At 41.9% G+C, this 10310-nt stretch overlaps 2 protein-coding genes across 2 annotated transcripts; one reads left to right on the forward strand and one right to left on the reverse strand.

Annotated features, from left to right (window-relative positions):
- Positions 1-56: 56 nt before the first annotated feature.
- Positions 57-5590, reverse strand: LOC121737599 (serine/threonine-protein phosphatase PP2A 65 kDa regulatory subunit). Its single transcript, XM_042129258.1, has 6 exons — positions 5221-5590; positions 4041-4275; positions 3389-3575; positions 2568-2722; positions 1913-2030; positions 57-1098 (listed from the first exon to the last, which is right to left on the reverse strand). Exons 1-6 carry the CDS (start codon positions 5444-5446, stop codon positions 247-249), a joined length of 1773 nt encoding a protein of 590 aa, XP_041985192.1. The 5' UTR covers positions 5447-5590; the 3' UTR covers positions 57-246.
- Positions 5591-5740: 150 nt separating this feature from the next.
- On the forward strand, positions 5741-6630 carry LOC121737675. The gene is made up of 2 exons (XM_042129342.1): positions 5741-6005; positions 6234-6630. The coding sequence occupies exons 1-2, from the start codon at positions 5837-5839 to the stop codon at positions 6608-6610; spliced, it is 546 nt and encodes a 181-aa protein (XP_041985276.1). The 5' UTR covers positions 5741-5836; the 3' UTR covers positions 6611-6630.
- The last annotated feature ends 3680 nt before the right edge of the window (positions 6631-10310 follow it).

Consider the following 10310-nt stretch of genomic DNA (forward strand, 5'->3'; position numbering starts at 1 on the left):
ATGTCATGACTCATGTCTTCTCTTTCATTCATACGAAAATCGAAAGAGGTAAAGTGAAATTAATTTGATGGTTAACTTTAACAGTCGTAGGTGAAATTGGGTCTTAAATGTCTAGGTGGCAAGCTATTTTATAGTCTTTGACTACCTCTATACATTCCATAAATATATGGCCGTTGACACTGGAATGGAACATATTGTAAAAATTTTTAGATTTAAGTATAGAATTAATATTACACTAAACACCGCTTAGCCGGCAATCCCAGCGATGGCTTCTGAAGCGAAGTATTTTACGTCAACATCTGGATCTACGTTCAACTTCTCCAAGACTGGCTTAACTTGGGGCTGAATGACCGCTGGGTCGAGGTACGGTGCCATCTTCTGGAGTGTCTTGGCTACGTTGAATCTGACGTTGGCAACATTATCGTCGGTCATAGACAAGACGGTGGGCAGGAGGACTCGGGTTGTAATATCTTTGCCGCACACTTCGGAGAGGACATTGATGCAGAACAGATAAGTCATTCGGTGTAGGTAGTTCTGTTCGCGGGACATGGCTAATACTTTGGGTATGACGTTGGTCTCGGCCCAGGCTGCTCCGTACTGTTCGACCAATTTCTTAAGGTTCAGTGTGGCGGCTTCCCTTATGGCATACACATGATCTATGAGCCACGACATGCAGAGTCCTGTGAGTTTCTCATCGAAGAATTCCTGGCCGAGCTGTCCGGCTAATAAGGGCATGTGTTCTATAATGGCAAGTCGCACGCGCCATTTTGTGTCTTCAGCTAACTCCACAATGGCCGGCAGAAGAGATTGCACGAGTTGTTGGATTCCAATGACTTCGTTTACACACTCGAGGTTGGAGATTATGTTCAGTCTGACTTCAGGGCATTCATCCTTCAGTTGTGTGAGGAATAGGGGCAGGAGGTTTTCGATGGTGTTCTGGCGTCCAACGATGGGGCTGAGTCCCATGATGACAGAGGCCAGAGCGGACTTCACATGTTGGTTGGGGTCGCAGACTAAATCCTTGATCTGCGGCAGGATCATGGTCATTATGATGTGTTCCTGGTGTGCCTTGTCCAAGTTCATGCAGAAGTCTTTCACCTGGAATGAGAATTTTAAAAACACGTAAGTGTATGTAAAATAGACAACAATATAAAGGGGGAAGATTTAAGTAATGTGTCAAACTTTTGTCGCAATGATGTCAATATATGTACCCATAGACACAATTTGTTTTATTACACGGCACATAAACTCGCCTTACCACATATAACTTACAAACAAACTCAACACCTTCCATGCATTTTTAACACACTTAAAGTTGTGGGCAGTTTATACTACACTAGCTGTTGCCCGCGACTTCGTCCGCGTTACCATAGTAGTTCACATCCAAAGTATTAATTATTGTACAAAAATATTCAATATACAGAATTGACTTTCCTACGATTTTATTATATAAAGATTTTCCGCTCGGCTTCGCTTGCGTGATTTAGGAATTTCACGCAACCGTACATTTTGCAGTAAAAAATAGCCACGTGGTCTATTCTTCATGTTTGCCAAATAACATAAAAATTACTCCAGTAGTTCATAATATAATAAGCAATTCGATATAATTTCCCCCATTTTTTGCACATTTTCATCTATTTCTTCGCTCCTATAAGTCTTAGCGTAATAAAATATAGCCTATAGGCTACCTCGATGAATGGGCTATCTAACATTGAAAGAATTTTTCAAATCGGATAAGCAGTTCCTGAGATTAGCGCTTGAACGCGCTAATCTCAGGAACTGCTTATCCGATTTGAAAAACAAACAAACAAACTCTTCCCAATTATAATATTAGTATAGATAGTTATTATGTCTCCGATCGCGGCTTATACCAATTTCTATTTCCTTCTGTAACTTCAGCTTCTATACTAACTTTGCCAGCGGCGGCCGCGCGAACCTCCGCCTCGGTATCTTTAAGCAGTCCCTGGAAGATCTGCGCGAGGTCAGACCGCGCCAGCTCCGGACCAACAGCCAGCTGCAGCTCAACGAACCTGCAACATTACATCTTACATGTTAAACCATAAAGTTAATATACCTAGTGAAATAGAGCAACAATCTCGAGCTGTCAAACGAAACCAAAATTGGTTTTCATCTGTGTGAAAAATATGTGTACGTATACATTGAACATGAATTCTATGAGATTAAATTGTCAACGTGCGGCACGTGCCGACTGGACGTCGAGTGCTGCTGTCATGTATCATACGTGTCTTTTTACCACGCAGTGTTACTGATAGTGACATCTCTCTTGCTCAGGCCTTTGTTTCTCTATTCCGCTAGATATATTAACTTTATGTGTTAAACAAGATCATCTACAAAACCACTTAAATCTGCAATAATATTGTACTACTCGTATTAAAGAAGTTCATTCATAGAAAAAAAGTTGTAATGTCAATATTTAGATTTTTATACTTTTTGAATTGATTTTGACATTTATATACTTTTAAAAAGTTCAAACATCAAAATTGTGACCAATGCCAATAAGGAGGCTGCTCATCCTGTCATGTACTTAACTACACGGCAGCACTCACTTGTCGGCCACGATGTACCGCACGCGCCAGGAGGTGTCGCCGGCTCGGGCGCGGACTGTCGGCATCACCAGCTGCTCCATGTCCTCCGGCGGCAGCAGCGCGGCCACACAGGCGCACGACTCCGCGGCCAGCAGACGGACAGAGTCTTGCTCATCCTAGAATGAGTCAGAAAAGAAATTCTTAATAACTTTATGGAATGTATTAGCAAGTAAATGAGAATAATTAAGTCTAGATGATGCCCGCAAATTCGTTTATCGGGGAAGAACCGTACATATTACCGCAATACAGTTATCCTATGTCCTTTCCTGATTTTTAAAGTATCTCCGTTTAAGTATGAAAGGGTAAAGGACAGACAAATATATTTTAGCATTCCTGGGCGTCGAAGAAACTCTGACGTGGGAGAGCCATGCTGCGGTACAAATGGGCCGGCTGGACCGGAGAAATACCACGGGCTCACAGTAAATCGGCGTGAAACCGCGCTTGCGCTGTGTTTTGCCGAGTGAGTGAGGTTACCGGAGGCCCAATCCCCTAACCTACCCTCCCATATTTCCCTTCCTACCCTCCCATATTTCCCTTCCTACCCTCCCATATTTCCCTTCCTACCCTTCCCTACCCTCCCCTACTACCCTTTTCCCTCTTGAAAGGCCGGCCACGCACCTGCAGCTCTTCTGATGCTGCTAGTGTCTATGGGCGAAGGAAGTTGTTTTCCATCAGGTGACCCGTTTGCTCGTTTATTTCATTAAAAAAAAAGAAATCTCGCCCAGGGTGCTGACTGCTGGTAGTGCTAAAACCTTCACTGGCATCGTCCAACTAACTCTCACCTGTGCCAGATGCACGAACATGGGTATCAGATCGCTCTTCACATACTCCACTTCCATCACGCGGCCGAACTCGCCGAGCTTGTAGGCGGCGGCGCGGCGCACCATCGGCGTATCGTCCTGGCAGAGAGACTTGAAGTGCTCCCGAAGCTCGGCCTTGACGGGTGCGGAGACGCGAGGGTAGCAGACGCTAGAAATTACGATGGTTTGGTAAAAATTACAATGGATAGAACAGGTACGAACTGGTTTTTCTAGAGAGCAAATTTTCAAAACCAGTTCATATAATTTGAAAATCAACTCAACAGTAATTAGGAAACTTTTAGCTAGCAAGGGCCACAATGTGGCTACATAAACTAAAGGTGGGCAGAACTACTTGTAGTGTGATAGCAAATGAATAGTTGTATCCTTTTGATTAAGATTGAGTATTGGCTACAACCAAAACTGTAGTTATAGTCTGTCAAGAAAGTGAAGAAATTAAAAAGTGCCAACATTGTAGTGTCATCCCTTTCAAATCAATCTAAGAAAAAAGGGATGATGCTACGATGTTGCCACTTTTTAATTTCTTCACTTTCTTGACATACTATATACTTGATAACATTCTAAGCCAAAGATTCAAATCACTGACTATAATGTAAAACAATAATTTTCTCCTTACCTGAATAGTCCACATACTGAGGCCCTCGATGTGAACCAATCACCATGAGCGAGTCTCTCCACAAGTGGTACGAAATGCTGTTCCAGAGCCTGCGGGGAGTGGTGAGCAGCGACAGCACGGAGAGACGCAACCGCCTTGTCTCTGACCACCGTCTCCTCGACCGTAGCGAGAGACTCTAGCGGTGGCAGCAAGCAGTGAGCATATTCCGCACCACCAACCAGGTTTATAAAGTTACCTGGATAGAGAAGTGTATTTTAGACAAAAGCATCTTATCAAGCAAAAAAGTTGCATCTTATATCTACATTAATCCCTCGATTGTGGATTCCTGGAAATCTATTGTTTTGGAGGTCACTTGGGAGTTGAAGCACAAGGGAGTTTAACTTAATAGTTAATAAGTTGAAAAGAGTCATCAATGAAAATCTATGATGATTTATATTTTAAGATAACAAATTTAAGCAGGCTATTTTGCTATCTTTATATTTGTGAGCAATGCCATCCTCCCTGCCTGGCCATCATATACCAGCGGAGTCTACTTTATCCAGGTTTCGTGTTTGGTGATAGTACAAAACACTAATTTATTTTGTAAGTTAAAAGTATAGATCAAGGGCAGAGTAGACAGAAAGGGGTCACCAAATGGCGGACTGGGTTCATCCATTCATCTTAGGACTTCAACATCTCTAGGGTTTAATGTCAATATCTATAGCTTGTACCAATATTTCACACCAAACTTCAGAGAGATAATTAGCAACAAAAAATGGTTACTTTTCTCATTGATATCTAAAAAATACCTTTGGAATTTACGTAATTACCTTTGTTTAATAATTTTTTTTAATATATAAAATGTGTGGACCGCGAAGGTTATTTAATGTCTTAAAACGGACCCCGAGCGAAACTAATTGGTGACCTCTGGTATAGATTTACTCTCTAACAATCAATATTTATATTTATTGATGCTGTGCCTAGATAAGATAAAAAAAGTGACAGAGAGAACCACATGTAAAATGTTTATTTGAATATCCTTTGTTCTGTCAAGGAAATTAGATCATACAAAACTTACGGGGAACCTTGCAAGGGTCGTATTTGCATTTATAATTACACATCCAATGAGAAATGCAAGTAACTAAACTAGGTTTTGTATTACAAAGCCTGAGGTGGGTATGTACAAATTAGTCATACTTACCGAGTTGTTCGGCAAGCGCAAGTAGCACTTCATCCTCGTCGTAAATAGTTTCAGATAGGAAGGGAATGAGCTCCGATCGTGTCCTCTCCACGCCCAAAGCGAGGGCAATGGTTGAAAGTTTCTTCACAGAATTCAAGCGTAGTTGGACATCTTCGTTCTTGAGTTCGTCTATCAATACAGCAATCGGATAAAGTGACTCATCCGTTCCGGAGTCGCTAGCTGCCATTTTGTGTTTATTTCGATTCCAATTTGTAAAAATACAAAATAATCACTAGGAAACACCACAATTTTTACGTTAGACTAAAATTTTCTTGTATTTTACAAGCAAAATGGCAGCTTGACGCTTTAACTTTTTTTTCGTTTGATTTTTTATTTCGATAGCGGACAGATGGATACTTGCTCGTTGTTTTTTTATGTCAACATGCCAGAGTGTTTTGCCATCAAAAATTTTTTGAGAGATGTCTATTTTGAGCGTTTTGATCGTTTTTAACGTCAAATGGAACGCGGGGATTATGAAAAATTGATGTGTTTGACATCAAGCCCGCATAGATATTTTTATTTAATGTTTTATAAATATTTAATAAATCCTTGTAGAAACAAGTAAAAATCTAAAAATATGGGCATTGAGACAAGATCAGAAGACGATATCAGTGCAGCAGCAGCAAATATTGTCTTATGTTGCGTGTCTGGTACAAGGCTAAGTGCACACGTTAAGAACTATACACAGCCAGGAGTGCACGCTAACTGTTTCATTCATGGATTGCTGGGTTTCTTTCACTCCCAAAGTAAGTGAATATTTGAATGCAAATAAGACTGGCATCATTTCACAAAATATGACAAAACTCTATAAAAATTGTTACATACCGTTTATTTGGTACATAAATAAATAAATAAAAATTATTGTAAAGGCGATAAAAATAGGCCTTGGTACTTTTTACGATAAAAATAGGAAGCTTTTTATGAGATTTTTATTATGCTTACAGGTGCAAATACTTAAAATATTATTTTTGTAGGTGACAAAATAAGCCGAGATTTAAGTGACGCTTTCGTAATAAGCACAGTGGCGACTCGTTACCTCGCATTACCTTGTTTAATGGCGGATCTATACAGCGCAGACCGGAACATGAGCGCCGCACACCTGATATCCGGTTTGATACCATTTGTCCTCGCATTAGCGGGAAAAGAGCACCAAAAACTGGGGAATATCGTCATAGCTGGCAACCTCATATCGTTGTGTGTGTATTCTCACCGCCGTGACAGAATATGGGGTCTCTACGCGGCTGGCGCAGGGTTTTTGGCGTACTTCTTAACACCAGATTCAGGGATTCAAATTGCGTATCCTCTATTCTTATCGTTATTTAATTATTGCGCATCAAATATTTATAGTTGAGTTTTGAATAAAATTTGATTTTTAAACTGTAGTTTGAATACATTTCCGTTTCATTTGACAGGTGGTCAATGTTGCCATGTACGTTTCGCTATCTGCCGGTTCAGGTAAGTTTACCTGTATTCTAGAATTATGCAGTAAAATTATATAATCCGTAGGGCCTCCTTGGATGCTGCCACACCCCTAGGACGCTACCGCCCCCTAGGACGCTGCCGCTCCTAGGCCTATATCGGCCTATTTATAAATCCGGGGCTAAAACTAAAGCCCTGGTTTCCTACAAAAGCGGCGCCGTCATGCAGCGGTGGCAATACAGCGGTAAATGACGTCATTAGAACGTTGTCAATGTAAGCAATATGGCGCGGTTTCCTAGAGAACGGTAATTGACACCGTTCTCTAGAAAACTGTGCCATACCGCCCACATTGACAACGTTCTAGTGACGTCATTCACTGCTGTATCACGGCCGTCACACGACGGCACTGCTCTTGGTGAAAAGCTCAGAGCTTTACTCAAATAAACTTTAATTAGACACATCATAAACCCCTGTACAATAATAAATTAGATTATTATAAGCAAAATGCTTCAAACGGCAATAAAATTAAGGTTCAAATACCCTTTCGATAATATCTTACATTATGGCTTTCTCGTTTAAGATCAACTCGTACGAATGTACACAAAAGAAATTCCCTAATAAGTGAATCTTAAATGCTTTACTCTGTATAAATTGAAATATATTAGGAAACAAAGGGCATTTGCCAATGATATAAAGTTTGCAGATCTGTCTTATATGTGACCAAATGAAAACAAACTACTTTTGTAAAATAGGATATCAAATAATTTCTGATATCCTATTGGTACTAACTATGCTCTGCAAGTCTGCACGCGAGCTTTGAATATTAATAGACAGAGCAGGAGATTTATGTAGTTCTCGGGCTAAATAACATCAAATCAATGTTATTTCTGGCATCAGAGGCCAAGGCCTAAGACCAACTAATTAAATTAAAGACTAAGACCAACTCATGTCTTTCCTATGGGTGTCGTATAACCGACTAAAGTCAGGATAATATCTTGTGATAATCAGGTACAATCTCCCTCTCCTTCGTCACTAGTTCCACGTTACTTTGGAGTACCCTACAAAATGGTCATGTGTGACAAAGCGCGCTTACCCGGCCGCGGATAGTGCGCCATATACCTAGCTTTAATTCCATACCTACTGCTGATTGGGGTTTTTCAATCAGTAGTATGGAATAAGTAAAGTAAATGCGGGTTCCTAGACGATCAATTTTATTGTACAAATATAATTGAACAATTTATTTGAGATTCAAATGCGGGCGCGTGGCGGGCGCATTCAATATTATCAACCCTAGACGGTCAATAATAATATTGCACAAAACGTGACATTGCACGATAAAATTGATCGTCTATACGTCGATCGATTGAACTTGATTGCATATGGTCACATATTTTGACGTTCGAATACAATTTAAAAAGTTGTGATGTCAAAATTTTGAAGTGTATACTTTTTAAATTGACTGAAGGCGGTTCTATACATCACAATCGTTGTCCCTCCCAGACCGTGACCGTCGGTAATGCACGCGGCGGGGGTCGCGCCGCGGGAACGCATTACACAAATCCCATACAAGCCTGTTATACTTATCTTACACGTAAATTACTTATCTTGCTTTGATATAAAAGTATAATTTCGACGTATTTGTAAACTGAAAATTACTGCATGTCATGTCGGGCCGGAGCGTAGCGGGTCGCTTTTTAGTTTTTATACAATTTAGGGCTCCGTACCCACAGGGCCGTCTCTAGCCCATGTGGCGCCCGTGTGCAAACATTACCCTAGCGCCCCTAACCCTAGCAAGCGCGCGGTCAAAATGAAATGGGTACATAGTACAAGTACAGTAGGGCCGCTTAAGGGTGAGGACTCCATATTAGTATGGGTATAAGATATAGGGGCAAACGAACAAACGGGTCACCTGATGGAAAGCAAGTACCGTCACCTACGGACACACTCGCAACATCAGAAGAGCTGCTGGTGCGTTGCCATCCTTTTAAGAGTGAATACGCTCTCTTCTTGAAGGTTTGCAGGTCGTATGGGTCCGAAAAATATACTGTTGATGACAGCTGTTCATTCCAGAGTTTTACAGTGCGTGGCAGAAAGTTACGCGAAAAATGCTCGGTGGAAGACTGCCACTTATTAAGGTGATAAGGATAGTATATTTTTCGTGTGGAACAATGGCAAAAAGTTGCAGGAGGTATGATTCCGAACCTCAGAGCACTCCCCGTGATACAACCGATAGAGGATGTAGAATGAAGATACATCTCAATTCTCGGCGTAATTTCTAGGAGTTCAGCCTGTTTGAAACACTATGGCAATCAACAATTCTCTTCGTTGGATACGATCCAGAGAGAGATAGTTGATATTTTAGCGCCCTTGCCCAGAGATGAGAACAGTATTCCATATGAGGCCGCGCCTTGTATCTAGTTGTAGGTGTTGGTCCCGTCTGAAATGCTGCCTCGGTCTGTTAAGAACACCAAGCTTTTTCGAGGCTAACTTGGCCTTACTCTCTAGATGACATCGAAACTGGAATTCGCTCGATATGTTTACGCCAAGTATTTCAATGCTGGGTGAGATTGTTAAAGAGGTGCTCTCAAAACGAGTCTTGGCGGGGTTGAATTGGACTAAGTTTCGTCTACCCCATTTAAGGACTTCCTCCAATGCATTCTCTACTTTAGGCACAAGTTCGTTTCGACTCTCTATGACATTTAGCCGAGAAATATGCCGGCATATTATAGGGCATCACCTGTACTATCATCCGCATAGCAATGAATGCCGCTGGTCAGCCCTGAGGGACACCAGCATCAACAGATTGAGTTTCAGAGCATTCTATCTGTGTATGCTTCTGTCTGCAAAGAAACTTGTGACCCATTTGCATAATTCTCGGGGAGCCCATATGATGGAAGCTTTGATAGCAGCGCTTTGTGCCAAACCCGATCAAACAGCATTAACTTTAATAATAAAGAAATCACAGTCAGAAACCTTAGGCTTGGCACGACATTGTCTAGATTTCATTACTGTTTAGATAAGAGATAAACAAGCAGCTCCAGTTGGCTAGGTTTTTTTACATAATGCTTTTGGTGGGATATTTAGGGTGGCGCGCCTTGCTTTGCTGTAATTTGAATTTCGACAAATATAAGATGATGGGAGAGCCATGCTTCGGCACGAATGGGCCGGCTCGACCGGAGAAATACCACGTTCTCACAGAAAACCGGCGTGAAACAGCGCTTGTGCTGTGTTTCGCCGAGTGAGTGAGTTTACCGGAGGCCCAATCCCCTACCCTATTCCTTTCCCTACCCTCTCCAATTCCCTTCCCATCCCTACCCTCCCCTATTACCCTATTCCCTCTTAAAAGGCCGGCAACGCACCTGCAGCTCTTCTGATGCTGCGAGTGTCCATGGGCGACGGAAGTTGCTTTCCATCAGGTGACCCGTTTGCTCGTTTGCCCCCTTATTTCATAATAAAAAAAAAAGAAGATCGCCAGATGCTACACAAAATGTATGCAAACTGAAGTTCTTTTCACGTTGGTCATTAAAGCGCGGTGGCCGGCCAACGCGGGCGCGCGCCGTATGGGGCTCCGTTGCGAGCGGCGCTCGGCGCCCCTAGGACCGCGGCGCCCGTGTGCAACGCACACCCTGCAC

Source organism: Aricia agestis, chromosome 21, assembly GCF_905147365.1.
Source record: "Aricia agestis chromosome 21, ilAriAges1.1, whole genome shotgun sequence".
In the NCBI taxonomy this organism is placed as follows: Eukaryota; Metazoa; Arthropoda; class Insecta; order Lepidoptera; family Lycaenidae; genus Aricia; species Aricia agestis.

Coding starts and splice junctions, on each gene's coding strand:
- LOC121737599 (XM_042129258.1), bottom strand. CDS start 5,446: ATGGCAGCTAGCGACTCCGGAACGGATGAGTCACTTTATCCGATTGCT. Junction 4,276..5,220: donor TGCGCTTGCCGAACAACTCG/GTAAGTATGACT, acceptor TTCTCTATCCAG/GTAACTTTATAAACCTGGTT. Junction 3,576..4,040: donor TCAGTATGTGGACTATTCAG/GTAAGGAGAAAA, acceptor CGTAATTTCTAG/CGTCTGCTACCCTCGCGTCT.
- LOC121737675 (XM_042129342.1), top strand. CDS start 5,837: ATGGGCATTGAGACAAGATCAGAAGACGATATCAGTGCAGCAGCAGCA. Junction 6,006..6,233: donor GGGTTTCTTTCACTCCCAAA/GTAAGTGAATAT, acceptor TTATTTTTGTAG/GTGACAAAATAAGCCGAGAT.